Source organism: Penicillium crustosum, assembly GCF_028827405.1.
Source record: "Penicillium crustosum strain IBT 35664 chromosome Unknown utg000001l_segment0_segment0, whole genome shotgun sequence".
NCBI lineage: Eukaryota > Fungi > Ascomycota > Eurotiomycetes > Eurotiales > Aspergillaceae > Penicillium > Penicillium crustosum.
This window is the reverse complement of record NW_026623122.1, coordinates 7,829,994-7,852,739: the sequence shown is the minus strand read 5'-3', so window position 1 is coordinate 7,852,739 and position 22,746 is coordinate 7,829,994. Positions and strand designations below refer to the sequence as shown.

The 22,746-nt window shown below is 49.1% G+C and overlaps 8 protein-coding genes across 8 annotated transcripts; 6 read left to right on the top strand and 2 right to left on the bottom strand.

Annotated features, from left to right (window-relative positions):
* Positions 1–400: 400 nt before the first annotated feature.
* Positions 401–2,165, top strand: N7487_002953 (uncharacterized protein; the record flags this gene model as incomplete). Its single annotated transcript, XM_056870700.1, has 6 exons — positions 401–640; positions 692–970; positions 1,023–1,063; positions 1,119–1,831; positions 1,881–2,089; positions 2,139–2,165. 6 exons carry the CDS (start codon positions 401–403, stop codon positions 2,163–2,165), a joined length of 1,509 nt encoding a protein of 502 aa, XP_056735484.1.
* A 589-nt stretch (positions 2,166–2,754) lies between these two features.
* Positions 2,755–4,866, bottom strand: N7487_002952 (flavin-containing monooxygenase; the record flags this gene model as incomplete). Its single annotated transcript, XM_056870699.1, has 5 exons — positions 2,755–3,365; positions 3,419–3,674; positions 3,734–4,094; positions 4,154–4,395; positions 4,447–4,866. 5 exons carry the CDS (start codon positions 4,864–4,866, stop codon positions 2,755–2,757), a joined length of 1,890 nt encoding a protein of 629 aa, XP_056735483.1.
* Positions 4,867–5,690: 824 nt separating this feature from the next.
* N7487_002951 (uncharacterized protein) lies at positions 5,691–7,957 on the top strand (the record flags this gene model as incomplete). Its single annotated transcript, XM_056870698.1, has 4 exons — positions 5,691–5,780; positions 5,840–5,919; positions 5,978–6,938; positions 6,992–7,957. 4 exons carry the CDS (start codon positions 5,691–5,693, stop codon positions 7,955–7,957), a joined length of 2,097 nt encoding a protein of 698 aa, XP_056735482.1.
* A 570-nt stretch (positions 7,958–8,527) lies between these two features.
* Positions 8,528–9,642, top strand: N7487_002950 (alpha/beta hydrolase; the record flags this gene model as incomplete). Its single annotated transcript, XM_056870697.1, has 2 exons — positions 8,528–9,420; positions 9,477–9,642. The coding sequence occupies 2 exons, from the start codon at positions 8,528–8,530 to the stop codon at positions 9,640–9,642; spliced, it is 1,059 nt and encodes a 352-aa protein (XP_056735481.1).
* A 649-nt stretch (positions 9,643–10,291) lies between these two features.
* N7487_002949 (flavin-containing monooxygenase) lies at positions 10,292–12,342 on the top strand (the record flags this gene model as incomplete). The annotated part of the gene is made up of 5 exons (XM_056870696.1): positions 10,292–10,587; positions 10,649–10,930; positions 10,988–11,145; positions 11,198–11,815; positions 11,876–12,342. 5 exons carry the CDS (start codon positions 10,292–10,294, stop codon positions 12,340–12,342), a joined length of 1,821 nt encoding a protein of 606 aa, XP_056735480.1.
* Positions 12,343–13,911: 1,569 nt separating this feature from the next.
* Positions 13,912–15,822, top strand: N7487_002948 (uncharacterized protein; the record flags this gene model as incomplete). The annotated part of the gene is made up of 1 exon (XM_056870695.1): positions 13,912–15,822. One exon carries the CDS (start codon positions 13,912–13,914, stop codon positions 15,820–15,822), a length of 1,911 nt encoding a protein of 636 aa, XP_056735479.1.
* Positions 15,823–16,217: 395 nt separating this feature from the next.
* N7487_002947 (uncharacterized protein) lies at positions 16,218–18,265 on the bottom strand (the record flags this gene model as incomplete). The annotated part of the gene is made up of 5 exons (XM_056870694.1): positions 17,831–18,265; positions 17,639–17,767; positions 17,050–17,562; positions 16,752–16,990; positions 16,218–16,690 (listed from the first exon to the last, which is right to left on the bottom strand). Exons 1-5 carry the CDS (start codon positions 18,223–18,225, stop codon positions 16,218–16,220), a joined length of 1,749 nt encoding a protein of 582 aa, XP_056735478.1. The 5' UTR covers positions 18,226–18,265.
* Positions 18,266–20,252: 1,987 nt separating this feature from the next.
* Positions 20,253–22,663, top strand: lysF (homoaconitase LysF; the record flags this gene model as incomplete). The annotated part of the gene is made up of 2 exons (XM_056870693.1): positions 20,253–20,318; positions 20,369–22,663. 2 exons carry the CDS (start codon positions 20,253–20,255, stop codon positions 22,661–22,663), a joined length of 2,361 nt encoding a protein of 786 aa, XP_056735477.1.
* Positions 22,664–22,746: the final 83 nt, after the last annotated feature.

Here is a 22,746-nt window from a genome sequence, read left to right as displayed (position 1 = left end):
CTTCGTTGTGTTACAGGTTCTAGCCTTCCATGGTTTGGCCTCGTAATTCTCCGCGCTTCCCCGCATTTATGCCCCCGCGTTTTCGGGGGCTAAACGCTCGTAGCATCACCTGCTCATCATGGACGGCTGTAAAGCTTTAATAAACATTCCGGCTATCCCATCGGTAATCCTGCTAGGGAGTTTCCGTCGGCTGTCTTATTATGCCTACATGATAATAACACTATTACGCACACGACGGAGGTTAATCATGCCCAGAGATTGGCACTCTGCAGCTCGGTATGGATCTCTTCCCCAGGAATCCAGTACGATATGTCCGGAGATAAAAAGGGGCTCCCAGCCATCGCCATGAAGGCTGCTTTGGTCTTCTAACACACAGGCTAATTATATTCAGACATTTACTATGACCTCAATTAAGGAAGATGTCTCCCATATTTCGAATGGCGAAGAGGGTGACTTGAAAAAGCTCGACACCGCGCACGGAGATGAAGCGATTAAGGTCCTCGCTGTATATGAGGGTGATCAAACCTGGACTCCAGAGGAGGAGAACAAGCTGCGCAGGAAGATTGACCTGAAGCTGCTCCCTGTCCTGTGTGTCACCTACGCATTTCTTTATGCCGACAAGGTCCTTCTTGGACAAGCGGTACGACCAATCCCTGGCCTAGAATACTCCACAAACTGATGACCTTTCCAGGCTCTCTTTGGTATCAAGGATGATCTGGGCTTGAACAGCGGAAATCGCTTCTCTATGGCTTCTTCTATCTTCTACCTTGGGTTTATCTTGGGCGCCTATCCAGTCACCTTCCTGGCCCAGAGATTTCCCATTGAGCGCGTTGCTTCTCTCGCCATCATCGTTTGGGGAACTACTTTGATCCTCACACCCGCTTGTACGAACTTCCATGGATTATACGCGCAAAGGTTCTTCCTCGGTTTCACTGAGGCTGGCATCAGTCCGATTTTTATGATGATCGTCGTATGTGATCTTTTTTGCTCCCATCAAACAATATCGGCTAACCGCGATCTAGGGTGGATGGTACAAAAAGGATGAACAATCACTGAGAATGGGGTATGCTCTAGGATCAACACTGTGTCGATTTGACTTTTAGCTGACTCGCTTCTAGTGCCTGGTACTCATGCACAGGTTACGTCTCCATCTTCTCGCCTCTTGTTAACTACGCACTTGGGCATCTCGGAGGAAGTCTTGCCCCTTGGTTCTATATGTACTTTTTTGCCGGGGCTCTCACCATCATCTGCGGTGTCCTGATTTACTTTGTCCTCCCATCCGACCCTATCCGAGCCAAGGGTTTCAACGACAGGGAACGATTTATTGCGGTGTCTCGCATGAGGACGAACAATTCTGGTGTCAGAAACACTCATTTCAAAGGTAGTCAGGCCATTGAGCTCCTGACCGATATCAAGTTCTGGCTTATCTTCTTCTACGCCCTTTGTGGTATGTTCGCCAATGCTCCAATCTCGACTTTCCAGGCTATCATCATTGATGGCTTCGGCTTCAACCCACTCAACTCGTTGCTTCTCATGATCCCTTCTGGCGTTTATGCTGGTACCATGATGTTGATCACAACATACCTCGCTTACAAATTCCCTGGCTGGCGTGCATATATCATTATTATCTGCCAATTGGTTACGATGGCTGCTGCTCTCATGCTCTGGCTTCTGCCTCGGTCCGAACTTGGAGGTCTCCTTTTTGCTTGCTACATCCTCACGACTACGGGCGCTGGGTATGCAGTAACAATGGGCCTTTTCCTCGCAAACAATGCCGGCTATACCAAACGGTCACTTGCCTCTTCGGGCTTGTATATTGGATACTCCCTTGGTAGGTTATCACCCACAAATGTAAAAGTGCTGCCACTGACCTCCAGCAGGAAATTTCGCAGGACCCCAGGTCTTCCGACACCAAGATTCACCTCATTATAATCTGGGATTCATCGTGGTAGTTATCACGGCGGTTATCGCGGGCTCCTTGGTTCTAGTATATCGAATCCTCTGTTCAATGGAGAACCGCCGCCGCGACAAGACAGGGACCGTGGAAGGCTTTGAACATGCTTACGAGGATGACTTGACTGATAAGATGGTGAGTAACCCGTGTTCTAGTTTGCTCTCATTTATTAACAGACCTGCAGAATATGCAATTCCGGTATTCATTGTGAGAGAACGACGATCGGCGGGTTGGAGGGTAGTTTGGGGAAACTCGAAGTATAACAATTAGTTTAGTCTTAGGCTCGGGAGAATACAATATTTTGTCAATACAGAAGTTACCAATAATTCATTGAACTCTCGGTACAATTGATCGTCATTTCTCAAGGACATCTCGCTGATCATTTCCAACACCGTGTTCCTCGGACAGTTCACATTCACCTCCCCTCCTTAAAGGACCAGCACCGTAACTAACAAACCCATGGAGTATTACATGTATACTGTATCCATGTAATATCTCTGGATATGTGACATTCAATAGCGTAGTATGGTGCAGATAGCATCAACGAAATCCAACTCAGTATCAAGTCTAACGAGAGGGGAAAGAGAGACATCATATGGTTCCATTTTCGACGCTACTTGCTCCACTACCCAGGTGATTATTCTGACTCATATAAGTGTATCGATGATAAACGCAGAATAGATTTAATAGAATAGGCGTAGGAAAGTGTATATTCAAGTTGCAGACTATATAGAAGAAACGTAATAAATCAAAATAGAAAAATATCGATAGCGGGGGCGTGTCTTTGGGTATGTATCTATCTATTTCGCTACCCAGCTCTTATCATCGGCAGCATGGGCCTCTGGTCCCGGCTTAGCAACCTGCACGTACCATCCCAAATCGGCATCCTCCTTCATTTCCCACTCAGTAAATCCATTGCCCAGGAAGCGGAAGGGATTACCAGAGTTGTAAGCAATGTCGTAGTGTTCTGAGCGGATCTCGCCGAGCAGGCGGCGGAACAGGATAGCACTACCCGCGAAAAGATGTGTGACTCTTCCGTCTACAGTGCCTCTCTTATACCAGCTGCGACAGGAACCGGACCAGACCAATGTCTTGTGGATTTCGTCTTGGTATTTGCCAAATGCGTGCACGGAGGACGCCTTTGGGACCATGTATTTAATGTCTTCTGTGGCGATCTTCTTGATCATCTTGACAAAGTAGTCGCCTGTCCAGTTCAATGCCTCAACGAGGGATCCGTGGCCGCACAGGCAGTTGGGTCCGGCCATTGTGAAATAGTTTGGGAAGTCATCGGTTCCTACTGACAGGTAGGAGGTGGGTTCATCCTTCCATTTCTGAGCGAGGTTGACTCCGTTCTGGCCGACCAGAGGGTATTGGGGGCATTTAGAGACGTCGAAGCCAGTGGCACAGACCACTAAGACACTCAGTTAGCGATGAAATGAAAGGTTGACCAAGGGATTAACTTACAAACATCGCACTCAAACTCTTGCCCGTCGGCAGTGACAACTCCCTTCTCGGTAATCTTCGTAATTGGGCTCGAGGTGAGACTGCAATTGGGCTTTGAGAATGACTCTAGGTAGCCAGGGCCGGGGGTCACTCGGCGGCAACCGATCTCCCACTTGGGGATAAGTTGTTCGCACAGCACAGGATCATGGTTGAGCTTCTCAGCCATCTGAGCTGATGCCAGTGCCACCGTAGTTTCGTTGGACTCTCCTTTCATGAACTATATGATGGCCCCTATTAGCTTTCGTTAAGGGGAGGAGTTAAGGGATGTGGCCTTACCAAGCGGAATGCCTTGTTGGTACGGTGGATAATTCCTTTACGGTATTCCCGATGTTGAACAGGATCGCGGAACCGCTCTTTTTCTTCTTCCAAGAATTCAGGATTGGTGTCCTCAGTTTCTCTCCCAAGGTGCTTGGAGGGCGGGACACGATAATAGACCCAGGCCGGACCACGAATAAAGTTGCGCACCGTTGTACCCGGCAGTTTGGTCATTTGAGGCACGATCTGGATACCAGATGATCCGTTGCCGATGACAGCTATCCGCTTGTTGGAGTAATCGAAGTCGTGGTCCCATCGTGCAGAGTGCGTAACATGACCCTTGAAATCGGAAAGTCCGGCAATCTTTGGCCAGGAAGGACTCCTATCCAAATTTTAGTTCACCTTCTTCTCAAGTTTGGATTCTATCAGTTGAGTACTTACACCAAGTTACCTTGGCCTGAGATCAAAATGTCACAGAACTCATCCCGTTCGACTCCTCCGTGTTTCACAGTAATCTTCCATTTTCCTGAATCTTCCTGCCAGTAGGCACCAACGACCTGAGTTTCCAATTGAATATCACGGTCAAGGTTCCACTTCTTTACTGTTGTCTTGATGTACTCTTGAATTGCAGGACCGCTGGAATAGAAGCGAGGCCAGTCTGGGTTAGGGTCAAATGGGAAGGCCTGGGCATGTCAGCAGTGCATTCAAATCGGGAACAGTTCTCGTATACTTACATAGATGTGAGAAGGTACATCACATTGCACGCCAGGGTAAGTATTGACTAGCCAGGTTCCTCCAATATCGCTTCGGCCTTCGAAGATCGTGTGATCAACAAAGTCCTGAAGCTCCGGGTAGGCATGTTGGAATTTATGCGCAAGCACTAGCCCAGAGAAGCCGGCACCAATTGTGATGATACGGAGTTTCCGGGGGTTTAGGGCGTATTGGTTATAGAATGGGACTGAATGTTCTTTGAGCTGGTCGCTAGCTGTAGATTTCGGACCATTCTCGGTGGGTTTGCCGTTGATACGGTCGGCGAAATGCGAAAGCAAGCTTTCCGGGAGGTCCTTCGCTGCTTCCGTGGTGAAAGCCGCAGGAACCTTACCGTCCGCCACATGTGACGTTGGTAGGTTTGGAGTCACGATGGAGGGTGCCATTGCCGTGGGAAAGTGGTTTCGATGAAGGTTGGAGGGTCAGAAGATCCTAGTTGAACTTTTTATAACCCAAAACTTCTGTTGTCAAGTAAGTTAATCGACAAATTGGACTTGTTGATGTATTTCGTTGCCGAGAATCCCCAACTTTATACTAGAACAGGAATGCGGGAGAGAACACACGCGACGCCTCCACCCTTTCCTGTGCAGGCCACCAAGAGAACGTTCCGTGCCGACAGAACGACCCATCCTGCCCCACCAGACGCCGTGACCTTAGTGAAACAAGTTGCATGCCGAAGGGTTCAATCGCATGTACACCCAAGGAAAGCTGGGCAGCCGAGATGATCTCGCTGAACGGGGCTAGCGCGACACGTGCCTACGGCTATCCGCTTTTGGAAACACCGACATGATCGGTTGATTCCTCGTGTCTCGGCTTTGGGGATACTTACTCTGTTGAACCCAAAGTGGATTCCGAATGATTCTTTGAATTGCGAAGACCACTAGTCACCCAAATGGGAATCGCCCACACAGCACTGATTGGCATACAGCCGTCTGCCATACAAGCGCGAGAACGGAAGCGAAATATCTATCGACCCACTAGAATAGTGCACAAAAAGTTCAAAGCCAAACTAGGGTTTAGAACACCCCCTTGAATGTTAGGTGTCGATACATACCTTGAACTCCATCCGACCTCGGGAAGCTCCCCACAGCCTGTATTCTCGCGATCACCACGTGGCACAACACCAACCCTGTCTTGGCGATGTCCAGATAATATTAACGAATGATGCGGATGAGACCAACTTCTGTCACCGCATGCCGTGGTTGCGACGATGACTGAGGCGCAGTGGGTGCAATCCACCCCCGGGACAGGAAAACGCAAACGCGCAGGGCTCGCGTGTATTTCATGCCACTCCAAGAAGGTTAGATCTTCCGTAAGATCCATCTATGGGGTCTTTCACGTACTCAAAAACTATCACAGATCAAATGCGATCTCCAAGCCAAGATACCCCAAGGCCAAAGCAGTTGCAGCAACTGCGCGTCAACGGGGAAAGTCTGCAGGTCGGTGTTCCCCCTGTTAGAATGTTTAACAAGCGGCACTAACCCCGACAACCTATAGCCCGAGGCCATCTAAGCGTGAAAAGGGTCTATTGGCTCCTGGGACTGGGCAATCACCCGTCTCTCCCCCTCTTGCCGATCCTTGTGGCGACAGTAGCGTTGACCTTGCATCCTTGCACTCCGGCGTGGGACAAAGCGGTCCCGGTATTGATGCTGGGGATGTAGACATGCAGGATGTCTCACCTCATAGCTTAGTTCGGCCAAGTCTGTTTGACTTCGATGCGGAACTCCTTCGGAGGACTACCTTCCGCGCGACTGAAGGAACCCAACAATCTGTGACGGCTAGGTCCAAACAAACGCAACCTACCAATACGCCATCGGTATTAGATGCTTGGTCGGCGGGCTGGGGACCTTCGTCCCATGAGCAGTCACATGGAGTCCAGGTGGCAGTTCCATTCCAGCCAGCTTGTGGTCCAGTGAATAGCAGGACGAGTACAACTACGGATGATCCTGGAGCATCAACAGGAGGATCTGAGGGAAAAGACTCAGGTAGTCATGTCGGTTTGCAGCCCGATCTACGTCAAAGCTTTACGGAAACATACTTCGAATACTGCTACACCTGGTGTCCAATACTCGACAGGGCGACCTTATCAACGGAACTCGCAGAATCCCCACTGTTGGATAACGCAATTGCGATCTTAGGGAGCCATATCCGTCCGCCTCTCATCCCACATGCCGGGCCAGCCACTTATTATAGTCGCGCCCGGCGACTCTTCTATGACGAAGAGGTGGAAGAAGAAGAAAAAGAAGAAGACATTATTGCCACCCTGAAAGCGGTCTCCCTCTTTTACTGGTGGGCACCTCGGCCACCGTCGGTCTCACACAGACACTCCTCCTGGTGGTGGACTTCCATCGTCATTAAATTAGCCCAACAAGCCGGCTTTTATAGAGAGTCCGCTACCGACATGTCTAGAAATAGCATCAAGCCATACATTCTACGGCGAATATGGTGGACTGCCTTTGTGGGTATTCCAAGTCAGCTTATTGCTTTGTTTACGCTAAACAATATTTTCAGGCCCGAGAGCGTCTGACGGCGATCTGTCAGGGTAAGCCATGCCTCATAGACCCTGAGGACTGCAATATACCACCGCCATCGTTGCAAGATTTCCCACATTTGGAAGACACGAACAAGGCTGAGGTATTCGTATATTGGATCCGTCTATGCACTATTATCGGACACATTGCAAAGGGACTGTCACGATCGGCAAATTCATCGTCAAATTCCAAAGCCTTCCCTGTGGATTTAGCTAAAGAACTTATTGACTGGGTTCAATCACTTCCTGTCCATTTGCAGCTACACATTGAGTCCCGCCATACACCGAGCTTTAACCGTGATGTGCACCAGCTACATCTCCCTTATCTCGCCGTAATAATAGTTCTTCATCTGACGAGATCACCACAATCGCTTCCACAAGCTTTGCCGCCCGCAACGCTCGCCGGATCCTGCATTGCTCGCATTCTCAAAGATTTCTTGGTAAGGAGTGAGATCAGATCTTTGCAGCCCATTACTTGTTGGTACGTCGGTATGGGCTTCATGGCTCTTCTGCAGGCATCCAGGAGCGAGAGCCTCAAAGATAGTGCCAGTGCAGATCTAGATGTTCTAGCACTCTCTATCAAGGGATTGAAAAATATGTGGGCGACTGCCGCTCTTTTTGAACACAAGTTTGACCGGCTACGATCAAACGAGAGATCTCTGAACTCGGAGGACTTTCCCAATCGCCACCTAGGAAATGAACAATCGACTCGAGCCCTCAATTCGGAGGAAGAAGCGCTGCACAGTGGCATAGATTGGCTGGACTACTTCCCTTTCGTCACCAGTCAGACGAGTGTCGTTGCTAAGAAGCTCCTGGTTCAACAAAGCCAAAACATGGGCTTCGTTTTCTGGGATGGCTTGGATGACGTGACCTCCGACACGATGCCGAATTATCAGGACTTTATGCAAGGACTTGAGAGTTGGGCTGATCCAAATGCCTTTGTGTAGCCTACCTTGGGGGTAAACGGCCATGTCTATTTGATACAACGCTAGGCCGACGACAGCGGTTACACCTTCTCGGCTACCATTTGACTAGCTATTAAGCTAGTGCTTATATAGACCCAGTCAGAATCCAAGCGTTGATGAAGCTGCATAGATGATCCTCATGAAATTATCAACTGGCTCACCCCAGCCACACTAGTTTGTCTTCCATTACTGCAATTTCCATACCGGTTATGATCCGAATACCTAAGATAAAGATGGTTGCTAGACTAGTATCTCTATTTCATAAGCTATTACAAATGCGGGTTTACAACCGACAAATGTCTCCACTGTTATCACGGTACTTATTCGGTCGTTGTACGAATCATTAATATAGTACCAGTTCCGAGAGCCGAGAGTATCGGCAATTCCGGGATTTGTTCAGGACTTCATAATGATACATACAAAGCCCTGTTCAGACCTTGGCGCAGTGGCTGATAGTACGAAACTGACCTCAGACATGAGATAACGGCGCATCAGCAAGCAACCAATTTAACAAAAAATACATTGATTTCATCCATCAAAGCCTCACACAATATGTGCGACTTCTCAAAATACGGTATTCCCAGCGAGGAATGGCTACGTGTGGAAGCCACTTTGCCACCAGCGAAAGAGCAGAGCCTGTCCCAGCTGAAGCGAACAGCCAACGAAGGCAGAGAAACCGTGGCGCAAAAGGGGATGGCAGATTTTTCTACCAAAGTCTCTACGCAAGATCACTCAATTGCTGGACGTGATGGCTACAAATTAGAGGCGAGAAGTTATCGTCCAATCTCAGCATCCCCTACTGAGAATCTGCCAATTTACATGCACTTTCACGGGGGTGGCTTTTTGTTTGGTACTTTGAGCTCGGAGGATGCGATCTGCTCACGGCTTGCTGTCAACACACAAGTTATTGTTGTGAATGTCAACTACCGCCATACTCCCGATTATACATATCCGACTGCCTGGAATGATGCCGAAGACGCGTTCCTTTGGGTCTGCGAGAACGTTTCTAGATTGCACGGTGATCCGGACCGAATCGTCATCGGCGGGATATCGGCCGGTGCATGGCTCGCCGCCTCTTTGACACTGGCAGCATCGAGATCAGAGCTCCCAGTCTCGCCAGCCTTGGCAATTTGTGGCCAGGTACTGATGATCCCTGCTCTGGTGTACACCAAGTGTTATGAATCTCAACTACGCCAAATAAAAAGTCCTAGTGTCTCGTCATATTCTCAAAACGAGAACGCGCCGATCCTGAATATGCGCAGGAAGCAGCTGTTCAATGGTCTTTTACAAGTGGAAAACCCAGATCCGACTGACAAACGGCTGAATCCTGGGCTTTTGTCCTCTGAAGACGCGACAATGTTACCACCAACAACACTTGGAATTGCGGGCTATGATCCTCTAAGAGATGAAGGGCTGTTATATGGAAAGCTATTGACCGAAAATGGGTGAGCAAATATTCGAGCAGGGTCAATCTATATCCCCCACTAACGCAATATTAAAGTGTACCGACGAATATCAATGTGTTCAAAGGTGTACCCCATGGATTTCGACGTTTTGGCGAGAGATTGTCAGTTTGCAAGCAATGGGATCAGACCATGGAGGACGGAATTAGATGGGCTTTAACGAAGCCTTCTGCCTCAGGGGAGTTTGTCATTCAGGAACATTAATCGGCTTCTGGGATGCTGGTATATCAGTGGTACTGGAATGTTGTTCAATAGATACATGTATCTATGTGGTTCAAAATATGTCTTTTCATAGGATTTTCCAATTTCATTTGTCCCACCAACTAGCTATCAGCCGTATGAAGGCATCATGACGCCTTGTAGGATGTTTGAGACATACCTCGCGTGACTGTGTACCAATAACAAGTACTCCCATCCTCCAAATTAATTCCAAACGACTTTCCCACTTTGTATTTTCAATTTTGCAACGTTCCGAGGTTCTTTCCCCCTGCCGCTCCCCCGGAATTCCCCACAAGTGAACGCGGGGTACATGGACCGATGTCGCACCACATCTTCGGCTGTGAGGTATATCGGTTATCCTAATCTGGAAGCCCGGGGTAGAGTCTTTCGGCTTATTTTCCGAAGCTAGCGCACCTTGTACGTTTATTTCGATCTGAGAATCTAAGCCGGAGATTCGGCAAGAATACCCCTCCAATGTGTATCGCAAATATTTACATATTTATGACAATCGCAACGCCATGCTTACAGAAACTATCTTCTTCTGAAAGACTGAGATAAGCATAGACATCACACTTAGAGGCATCAAGTCACTTATAACACGAGGTTGTACCCAGCATTATCTCTGCTTTCATCTATGTCACCACCCGCAGCAACTATAGAGCCGATGGCTTCAGTCATGAAGCCTGGTCTCCAGAATGGCTTTAGCAACAAGACCACCGTCGGCGCTCATCAGCATCGCCTCGACCCCGGGTACACCATTGTTGAACAGCCCATCGGCACCCGGCGGCCACTTCGCGTGGTCTGCCTTGGCGCAGGGTACTCAGGTCTTATGATGGGTATTGTCTTCAATGAGCGCATGAAGGATGCCAATGCAGAATTTGTTATTTATGAGCGAAATGCCGATTTGGGAGGAACTTGGTATGAGAACCGGTAAGTGTGATGAGCCCGGGCTAAATCTAGCATTCCATTGTAGCTAACGCGTCGATTATAGATACCCGGGATGTCAGTGTGATATTCCAGCGCATAACTATGCCTACAGCTTTGCTGCCAACCCGGGGTGGCCGAATTATTACGCGACATCAGAGCAGATTCATTCCTACATGAAAGATGTGGCTAAGCAATACGAAGTCGAGAAATATATTCGCCTTCAACATTCAGTTGAATCTGCTATTTGGAATGAAGAAAGGGGCAAGTGGGATCTCCAGATCAGGAATGGTTCTACCCTTATCCGAGACGAATGTGACGTCTTCATCAATGCCAGCGGTGTATTGAAGTATGCATTTCCTTTCCTGTCTTTGGTCATGTGGATGCTGACAAAATGATATTACAGCAATTGGAAGTGGCCCTCAATTGAGGGACTGAACAGTTTTAAAGGACGACTCATGCATTCGGCGCACTGGGACTCTAGCTATGACTTCACCGGAAAACGTGTTGCATGTATCGGAATCGGATCTTCGGGCATTCAGATTGTCCCAAAACTCGCTAGTGGTACGCCTGTACACCTATTCCATCAAGTCTACCAGGGAACTGATCTTTCTAGTCGTCGGGAATATGGACTGCTACGTACGGAGCCAAACGTGGATCAGCCCGGCCCCTGGAATCAACGAGCCTACAGCAAATGACCCAGAAATGGATAAGGATTATAATTTTGCAGAAAGCACTTTAGAGCTGTTCAAGGATCCCAAAGTCCTTCGTGACTATCGCGCCGCCATCATGAACCGAAGAGCAGAAAACTTCAATCGGGTGATTGCTGATTGTGACCTCCAGCAACAGGCTCAAGATCTCTTCCGAAAGTCCATGACCGACCGCTTGGGTAACAGTGAGAAGGGAAAGCGCGCGGCTGAGCTTCTAGTGCCCTCCTTCCCAGTTGGATGCCGTCGCCAAACACCAGGACCTGGGTTCTTGGAAGCTATTATCCAGGATAACATCGAGTTGAGATGGGATGATATCTCAAAGATCACTGAGCGAGGAATCCTTACACGAAGCGGCGTTGAGTTGGAATATGACATTATTGTTTGTGCAACTGGGTTTGACACTTCGTTCAAGCCTTCATTCCCACTGGTGGGCCGCAACGGAGCCAACATGGCGGAGAAGTGGGAAAAGGACGTCCCAAAGGCATACATGGGCATGTGCGTCCCAGAATTTCCAAACTACTTCTGTAAGTCTTTCCCTTTTTTTTCTCCCTTCCACCGTGATTCCTTTTTACTAACATGCTTAGGTTTCGTGGGACCCAATTCACCGCTGGCAAACGGGTCACTGATTCTTGGCATTCAAGCAACAGCCACCTATATCTACAAATGGATGGAAAAGATGCAAACAGAAGGTATTCGCAGCTTCGAGGTCGATGACCAAGTCAACGAGGAGTACAACCAGCACATCCAGAAGTACCTTGAACGTACAGTTTGGACTCGAGATTGCCGCAGTTGGTACAAACGTGGTACTATCGATGGCCCAGTTATCGCCATCTACGGTGGATCTATCTTCCACCTCTTGGAAGCTATGAAGAACCCGCGCTGGGAGGACTTCAAAATGGATCGGACGCCTGAAGCAAAAATCAACCGGTTCTCATATCTAGGCAATGGAACCACTTTGAGAGAGGCCAAGGGAGGCGACATCGGTGCGACTCAAACGCTAGACTTCGATGAGTTCTGGAACCTGTTTGTCCTCCCAGAAGTCCACAACTAGAAGGGGTATGGGGAAAGTTTGTATATAACTCCAATGCTTTTGTCCATTTTCCGTCCTGAAATTTTCGAGTGCATAGACTCTAGATAGTGAAGAGGGGAAGGCTCAAAGCAGTATGCTTAATGGCATACAGGCTGATTCGGCACTCACAATTTAGCTTCATATCCAACCTTGCATACCAAGGAACCCGGGCGTACAGCCCAGGAATTGAGATCAGAGAGGTCTAGAAGTTTGTATTATCAATAGTTATGTAACTATCTACTAACTGTATCCTTTTCAAAAAAAAATAATTACATAATGAATCGTGCAATAAAAGAACTTCGGCAGGGCTAGCAAGGCCTATACGTAGTGAGCACCAGGTTCCCCACTACAATAGGTAAACAAAATTACTTGTGTTCTTTCAATTCGTCCGAAATAGTAAATCTTGGGTTTCTTCTATTGTTCCTGAATAGTCTCATAAATTGCAGTGGCTGTATTCAGATATTCGTGGGCTACTATCGTCATGTGTATCAAGGAATGGTATCACAGTTTGGGCATTGAGCACCAACCCACGAGGCGGGGTAAACGGGCACAAATACATCCGTAAGACGAATTTCTCACATCATTCCAACTTCTATTTTACCATTTTATTAGCTTCTCATTGTGCTGATGTAGTGTTTTGGTTGTCCTCTTATTATATAAGACCTGGACAAAGGAAGATCAAGAAGCGAAACAACCCAGACGTGAATGGGAGATATATTTCGAGCATTTATTAAATGAAGGAACATGAACATGAACATATACTGAATGAGCAACCTAACACCTATGGACTCCTAGTTAGCCAAGTCGACACGGCGGATAATCCTTTTCCGGGTTCTAGTTGACGGGAGTTGGGAGTTATGCCAAGCCCATGCTTTTCTCAGTTGCACGATCAATTGCACCTATAGGAACTCAGCTATATATTTATAATCAACTATGAGGACTCTACCTACTGCGGAATCATTCCGATGATGTATATTTCTGCCGAGCTCTGACTCGAGCAAATCTTATATGGCGCCTTATAGGTATAGTTAGGAACCTTAGAAGGTCACTAAAGCTCAATTAGGAAGCTGTCCCACTGCTTAAAGTTATGTGCTCGCTATGCTTCACCAATAGGGTTAAGAGCTCCACATGCGCATAGTTGGACCTATAAGTATGTTATTCAATCAATACCCGACGTGGAGAAAGCGTGGCGAATTGCCGACGCATGGGGTATGTGCACGCACAAATAGATGCCGAACTGCCGACCCACCCCCGCGAAAAGCAGTGCATATCCTGGGGGCCCCAGGTTTAGTATCTTGGCAAAATTCCATATACCATTATCAACATACATAACATGCTGTACAAATTACCTCATAGTTGACCGTCGACATGCCAAGCTAATCAATCACCGATATGGAGGTAGTTGGCATCTCAATTGCCGGTATACTGGCTAGAAAAAGTGATATATATATTTGATGAACTTGCTATCATGCTTCAATCAGCCCAGAACGGAATTTGTATCACAAGTGACTGCGGCACGCCTCAGTCAATAACGTACAATATTCCATCGCCATGAAGTTCCTAGCGGGATTGTCGCTGCTGTCCCTCATTCCTTCTTCGTTTGCTGTTCCTACAGCCAGCAAGCACCCTCGCAATGAGGTAACTCAGGCTGAGCAACCCCTGATCAAGCTAAAGCCTCAGCGAACTTCTTCGCGTGATCTTGTGAACCTCGATGGTTTGTGGAAATTCACCCTTGCTTCCGGTGCCAACGACACGACCCAACCCTGGACCGTACCATTCCCCAGTGGCTCTCTCGAATGCCCCGTCCCAGCGTCGTACAATGATATTTTCGTTGATCGGGACATCCGCGACCACGTGGGGTGGGTTTACTACCAGCGCGAGGTTTTTGTCCCAAAGGGCTGGTCTAAGGAGCAGTACTTCGTGCGAGCTGAATCTGCCACCCATCACGGTCGTATCTATGTGAATGACCGTCTACTCGCCGAGCACGTCGGCGGTTACACACCTTTCGAGGCCGATATCACCGAGTTTGTGACTGCTGGAGAGAAATTCCGCTTGACAATTGGTGTCAACAACGAGCTTACCCACGAAACAATCCCACCTGGAAAGATCGAGATCGCTGAGGGCACCGGCAAGCGAATCCAGACTTATAACCACGACTTCTACAACTATGCTGGTCTTTCTCGCTCTATTTGGCTGTACTCTGTGCCTCGTCAACATATCGAGGACATCACTGTTGTCACTGATGTAGATGGCGAGACTGGTCTCATCAACTATAACATTCAGGTGGCCAAGAACTCGACTGAGAATATCAAGATCTCTGTCCTCGATGAGGAGGGAGCCGTTGTTGCAACTGCCTCTGGAGCTCAAGGTACCGTCAAGATCAACTCGGCCAAGTTGTGGCAACCCAGTGCAGCCTACCTTTACCAATTCCAAGCCAACATTGTGGATGGCCGCAACAAGGTGGTTGACACCTACAGCGTTGCCACTGGTATTCGCACTGTTAAGGTTGACGGATCGAAGTTCCTCATCAACGGCAAGCCCTTCTACTTTACCGGATTCGGAAGACACGAGGACACCTCAGTTCGCGGCAAAGGACACGATCAAGCCTACATGGTTCACGATTTTCAATTGATGGACTGGATCGGCGCCAACTCTTTCCGCACCTCGCACTACCCTTACGCTGAAGAGGTTATGGACTTTGCAGACCGACAGGGAATTGTCGTGATCGATGAAACACCCGCCGTAGGTCTGAACATTGGTTTGCTGGGTGTGTCTGGAAGCGATATCCCAAAAACCTGGTCTGAGGAGAATATCAACAACAACACCCAGAAGGCGCACAAGCAAGCCATCCGTGAACTCATTAGCCGGGACAAGAACCATGCTAGTGTTGTTATGTGGTCGATCGCCAATGAGCCTGCCTCCGCAGAAGATGGCGCGCGCGAGTACTTCGAGCCGTTGGCCAAGTTGGCTCGTGAGCTTGATCCAACTCGTCCTATTACATTTGCCAACGTCGGTGGGGCGACGGCTGAGTTGGATCTGATCTCAGACCTGTTTGATGTTAGTTGCCTCAACCGGTACTTCGGGTGGTACTCGGAAACAGGAGACCTCGAGGAAGCAGAGCCTGCTCTTGCTAAGGAGCTGCAAAGCTGGGAAAAGAAGTTCAACAGGCCAATCATCATGACTGAGTACGGCGCCGATACCATCGCCGGTCTTCACTCCACTCTTGGTCTCCCTTGGAGCGAAGAGTTCCAGGAGGATATGCTCGCCATGTACCACCGGGTCTTTGACACTATCGAGTCTATGGCTGGTGAGCATGTTTGGAACTTTGCTGACTTCCAGACCACTCTGGGTACCATGCGGGTGGATGGTAATAAGAAGGGTGTGTTTACCAGGGACCGCAAGCCTAAGATGGCGGCACATGGTTTGAAGGCGAGATGGACCAATATGAGCACAAGTGAATAGAATCATGTTGCTCAATATGTTTGTTCAGTTTCGTTATTGTTGAGATTTGTGACTGTTCAGACATCCATCTCAACGGGTATATAGCATAATATATATGCAGTTTTCAATTGCAACCAATCAGTGGCATTTGATATTTTTAGCTACTCATGCGTACTCTACGGTGCCGGAATACCAGGCAAGAAATGGCAGTACCCGTTCCCAAACCGATTACGCTCTGAAATATTGTTGAAACGACCAAAATAGCTGGGTATCATATTGACAAATATGCAACAGGAAAGAAATTCCCGTGTCAAGATGGCTCAAGTCGTACCGTACGGGCATTTGCTGACCCCATCAAGGCAGCCAGATCCCTAAACATACATGTGGATATAATAAAACACTGCTTGTGATTACATTCATGCCGAATTTCCCTCATCAGAGTGCCGAGGCTGAGGCACTGCATTCGATCGCTTATCGTTGCCCCCTTTGATGCGTCCAATGCCGACCATCTGCAGCATTTCTCGCCAGAAGCCAGTAGGCGGGTCAAGGAAGCTATCCTCGTACGCATCAATTAGAGGTCGCTCCCAGACCAAGTCGGCTTCATTAGCCTTGACGAACTTGGTTTTCTTGATGATCTTCCAGATGAGGAAGAGAGGAGGGATGACGATCTGCATGGTGTAGTCCGACCAGAAGGTGGACACTGACCAAGGCTTGTATGCGGGGTAGCCGTAGACGATGGTCACGACGATCATCCAAACGAATGCAATGTAGGCACAGTAGGGTTGGAAGTACCCGAAATAGGAGAAGGTTCGGCGGTCAATTCCCTGCGCCTTGCACGCGCGGTGGAAGAAGATGTACGTCAGGGTGATGACGATATAATTGATGAGACCTAGATTATGTTTGTCAGTATTGTAATGGGTCCGAGGGTAAATTCCATCATCGTTTCTTACCTCCAGCAGTAACTAGGTTAGCGAACCACGTGATGACGATGGACGAGCTACTAGAGCATTGCAAAAAGGAAAGCATCGGGAAGATCATCACGACTGCGAAGCAATAGATCGGTACACCGTTGCGCGTGGTGTAAGTGAGAACTCTCGGAGCTCTTCCTTCGAGCGCCAAGCCGTACAGAGTACGGATAGCACAGTAAGTGTAGGTATTGCCAGCAGAGAAAATCGAAGTCAGCAAGAGACTACAAATAGTATGGTCAGTCTTCTGTTCGCCAAGCTTATTCTTTTTAATGGCACTCACGCATTGATGATTGAAGGGAAAATTGAAATGCCCAAGTTTCGCATGCCAATAACATAAGGCGATGCCGAAGCAGAACCAGAAGAACCACCCGTCACAACTGCGACTAGTTGCGGATCATTGGCGGCACAAACGATACCCACGGCCAAGGCGCCGCCCATAAAGAAAAGACCGAATCGAATATAGACTGTCTTGAACGCATTCTTGATATAGACGCGAGGACGCTTTGCTTCAGCTGCAACCATGGAGATGTACTCAGGACCGACGACAGCAAAGCAAGCCGACCAAAGAGATCCAAGAAAACCTTCAAAGCGACCGAGGGCGCCGGTATCCAGATACTCCATGAAAGAGCCGGGATTGTTCCAGTGGCGGAAGCCATAGGCATCATGGGCTGGGTTTCCACCGACCATGGTGATGAAGGTGAAAAAGAATAAGGAGAAGATCAGAATGACCTTGCCACCGGACAGCCAGAACTCGGCTTCACCATACGCTTTCACAGCCAAAACGTTAAGGGAGCTATGCAAGATATCAGTATTCGGATAAAATCTCACGTGTAAACGCAAATGGCCGAATGGACGGAAGAGGTTCTCACCCATAGACCAGGATGACACCAATGCAGATACCTGCAACTGGACCAGGTTCAGTAATCTTATCACTCCAGAAAGACAAGACGAGCGTGAAAGCCGAGATCTCAAAGGGAATCAAAAGGGCCTCATAGAAACTAAAAAGGAGTGTTAGCAAGGATAACGGGAAGGATTTCGGCTAAGCCAAAAAGAGAACGGACAAAAAGTTCCAGCCGACCATGAAACCAAGAGCATCGTCGACCCATTTTCCAGCCAAGCGAATAAAACCACCACTAACAGGGAAGGCAGTGGTCATTTCAGCGAGACAGTTATTCACCATGGCCAAAAACATGCATTGAACGCTGAAGGCAATAAATAAACTGCCGGGTCCACCATGGTAAAGACCCGTGCCGATGCTCACGAAAAGGGCCGTTCCAATAGAGCCACCAATGGCAATCAGCTGGATCTGACGGTTTCCAAGATGACGTTGAAGGTTGTCGGCATTTTCAGCCATCACACCTTCTTGTACATCACGAGGGCCGCCCTCATGCTTGAGGCCGAGTGTTTCCGACACACTGCCGCTCGTGTCCTTGTCCTTATCACTTAGGATAGCCATTTTGTTTGCATTCCTGTTTGGGATTTTTAGTGGCTGATACTGTGTGGGTATGGTGCGATCGAAATAAACTGGATGGGCTGTTGTCGCTTATTCGTCTAGATTCCGGGGTACGGAGTATAGGTTCTGCAAATGTTGGGGTGGATCGGCGGATAATCCGGGGGTGGATCTGCTACAGAAAGGTGGGATGCCGGGCTATGTTGCAAGGGCCTGGAAATCGATCACGTTGTGGGCAATGATATTGTCGCTATGGATGTTGAAATGTTGGAAGGTGCAATGGCAAGGGCAACTGTCGGAGATTTTGAGTCTGCGGGGGTGGGATTTCCGTAGTACGGAGTTTAGCGGAGAGACTTTGCAATTCTCGAAAGAAAGAGGATAGTTGGAGAAGTAAAAAAGAGTAATGCGATCAGGATCATAAGATGTAAGATGGCAAAAACATCTATTAAAGAAAAGAAGGCAAAAAAAAAAAAAAAAACGTGGGAGTAAGAGAGAGAACTTAAAAGGGTAGAGATTTGCCTCGAGACAAGATTAGCCCGATTAGCGCAATAAGCCCCCATGTAAGCCCATGTAAGCCATTCAAGCCATCAAAAAGCCATACCAAGCCCATTATGACGCAGTTTAGTTGGTCAGTTATGGTCAGTTCTGGTCAGTTTTGGTCGGTTTTGGTTTCATTTGAATCAATTCCAAGGTTGATTGGCTTGGAATACCTTTTGTCGCCCCCGCACGGGCTGTGACTTAACCCGCATCCGGACACGAGCCGGGGATCTTCTTTTGTATCTTGGGATTCTACTGGATCATAATACCTAAACGGTCCTAGAACGTCCCCTGGTTATGCCTCCTAACTTAGTTATTCCCATCGGCTTAGGTTCGGTGAGTCCGAGGACTGACCGTGCACGTTCCCCTCGGCCAAGATTACATCTCAACTGATTTTGCTTGCCCTAAACTACAAATGTACAAAGTAACCCGTATCTTTATTCTTTGATTCTAGAGATTCTACTCTTGGCAGGTTTGATCACATTGTCCTTATCTCGTGTTCTCGCTAGCTCTTCCCAGCTTCGAAACTTGGGGAAGATGGGGCCAAATCCGATATGTTACGTAACCTGGGAGATAACCCTGGAACGGTCCTGATAAGTACCAAGTTAATCAGTTCACAGCCTTCACAGCCCTACCTAGGTACTCCGCACTCCCTCATTCATATTGATTCTGCCTAAAAGGACACCCCGGGAAACGTAATACAGATCTAATCGGGCAAATTTGCATGTCACACTAACCGGAGACGTGCATATGCCAAGAAATAGTGTAATCACGTTTCATTGGTCAACCAATTCTACCATCTCCCTCTGTAAAATACCCTCGGAACAATTCTACTTCCCCAAGGCCATCTTCTTATATCATGCTAGTAGTAGACCTTTTCTTGAGGCTTCAACAAACATAGCCATTCTTGAAAAGTCCCTCCAAAGTTGGCTCGGGAACTAGCCGAATTTATAGAAGATGCCGCATTTTACCTCAAATCAAACACCAATATATATATTTCCTATTAGTTTGGCTAGTGTAGCTCTGCCTCTCCTCCTGACTCTCCTCCCACTTCTTCTTTCGTTGATTTTCCAAAAAAGATATATACGCTTGCTGGTATTGTTCTCGACTGATTGACTATGGTATATATTGTGTACCTGGATCTGCATCTAGGATTCAGGACCTTGACCGATGGGTTCAGGTCGTAGAGTAAGTCCCCACTGTCCTGGTCTGCCGCATAGGGGAAACAGGGCGAATGTTTAGTCGCACAAATCTCAAGTCGTCGGTTTAAACCACTAGTTCGTCCATTGCCTGGGTCGTATGATGTATGTTGTACAGTCTCTCTAGAAAAAGATGGAGATTAATTTTCATACCACGTGATTTGGCATTTCCGGGGTTGCTTTGAAATACTCTTGCCACAAGAGGCCGACCCCCGGAACTCGAGATCACGTGATTGCGTTCCTGGCCAACTCCCGAGGTCGGCATCAAGGAAAAGTTTGCTTAAGAGTCACTCACCAATGTCTCCGTGTTCGATGTTGTTGAAGCGCGTGGCTAGGCCTCCGGCCGCCATGATGTGCAGGCCAGTGAGTACACCTTTCTCTCATGAGCACCCAATTGTATCTGACTCCCCCAGGTTCGGCCTCGGTGGACTCCGAGCTTCGGCGTCCCAAGCAGGACAATTCATCATCCCTTGCGATCAGCCTCGAGCTCCCTCTCTTCTCGCTCCCTGAGCACGACAGCCTCCGCTCGGGTCGAAGGCTTCCACTCACAGCACGAAAATGCCTCAATTCCTCTCTCTGAGACTCCATCCCAGAAGCGCACGCCACAAACATTGACGGAGAAGATTGTACAACGTTATGCCGTTGGTCTCCCTGAAGGCAAGCTCGTTCGGAGCGGCGACTACATCAGTCTCGCTCCCGGGTATTGCATGACCCACGACAACTCGTGGCCCGTCGCTCTCAAGTTCATGTCCATGGGAGCCACGAAGGTCCATCGCCCAGAGCAGATCGTCATGACCCTCGACCACGACGTTCAAAACACCAGCGCAGCGAACCTTAAGAAATACGAGCAGATCGAGACTTTTGCTGGACAGCATGGTATCGACTTCTATCCTGCGGGCCGGGGTATTGGGCACCAGGTTATGGTGGAAGAAGGATATGCTTGGCCGGGTACCATGGCGGTAGCCTCAGACAGCCACAGTAACCACTACGGTGGTGTTGGTTGCCTTGGAACTGCTGTCGTGCGGACCGACGCCGCTAGTATTTGGGCCACGTCGCGGACATGGTGGCAGATTCCTCCTGTTGCGCGGGTAACGTTCACCGGAACGCTACCAGTAGGCGTGACAGGTAAGGATGTGATTGTCGCGTTGTGTGGTCTCTTCAACAGTGACGTGCTGAACCATGCAATTGAGTTCACCGGCTCTGAAGAGACTATGGAAAGTCTGCTTGTGGATAGCCGTCTGACAATTGCCAACATGACTACTGAGTGGGGCGCGCTCACGGGTCTGTTCCCAATTGACCGCACATTGAAGCGCTGGTTGCGATACAAGGCTACGGAGGCTGCGATGTCTGACGACCGCACTACCCGGAAGCGTATCACACACGAAAGAATCGATGAGTTGTTCGCCAACCCCCTCACAGCTGACCCCGATGCTCAGTACGCCAAGCAACTCTACCTCAACCTTTCTACTCTTTCGCCTTACGTCTCAGGTCCTAATTCAGTGAAGATCGCGACACCACTCAACGAGCTCGTCCAACAGGACATCAAAGTCAACCGCGCATATATCGTTTCCTGCACCAACTCGCGTGCCTCCGACCTCGCGGCCGCCGCTAAGGTCTTCAAAGACGCCGCCAAGGCCAACCCTGACACAACCCCCAAGATTGCCGACGGTGTCAAACTCTATATCGCGGCTGCTTCCGTGCCCGAACAAGAGGCCGCCGAATCCACCGGCGACTGGCAGGCTCTCCTCGATGCTGGTGCCCAGCCGCTTCCCGCTGGATGCGGGCCTTGCATTGGTCTCGGAACAGGTCTCCTGGAGCCCGGTGAGGTTGGAATCAGTGCCAGTAACCGTAACTTCAAGGGACGTATGGGCTCCAGAGACGCCCTGGCATACCTGGCAAGTCCCGAAGTCGTGGCTGCTAGCGCTCTGAGCGGTGTTATCTCTGGCCCCGGCGCCTACCAAGTGCCAGAGAACTGGTCTGGTGTGGAACACGGATTCGGCACTGGTCTCGAACCCACCACCGAGAATGAGCTCTCCAACATTCTCCAACAGATGGAGTCTCTGATTGACCGGGTTGAGTCCGCCGGAGACGAGGCCAAACCCGCCACCGAGATTCTGCCCGGCTTCCCCGAACGTATCAGCGGCGAGATCGTCTTCCTCGATGCCGACAATCTCGACACTGATAGCATATACCCCGGTAAATTGACATACCAAGACAACGTCTCGAAGGATGATATGGCGGCCGCCTGCATGTCAAACTACGATCCTGAGTTCAAGGGCATCGCCAAGCCAAATGACATCCTCGTTGCCGGCTTCAACTTCGGTTGCGGATCCTCAAGAGAACAGGCCGCGACTGCAATTCTGGCTAAGCAGATTCCCCTGGTCGTCGCTGGCAGTTTCGGCAACATTTTCTCCCGAAACAGTATCAACAACGCGCTCATGGGCCTTGAAGTCCCGAGACTTATTGAGCGTCTGCGTGCTACCTTTGCTCAGCCATCCTCTGGTGATGTCAAGTCCCGCCAGCTGACGCGCCGTACAGGCTGGACTTTGACGTGGGACGTGAAGCGTTCTGTTGTTGAGGTGAAGGAGGGTGAGACAGGAGAGAGCTGGACCGAGCAGGTTGGCGAGCTGCCAGCGAATGTACAGGAGATCATTGCGGAAGGTGGCCTAGAGGCGTGGGTCAAGGGTAAAGTTGCGCAGTCCGGGTGAGGACACATTCACCAGGTTAGGCGAATGGCAGAAGGAAACACCAGTTCAGCGAACACGATGTGTTCGTGTTCCGGGTAACCACC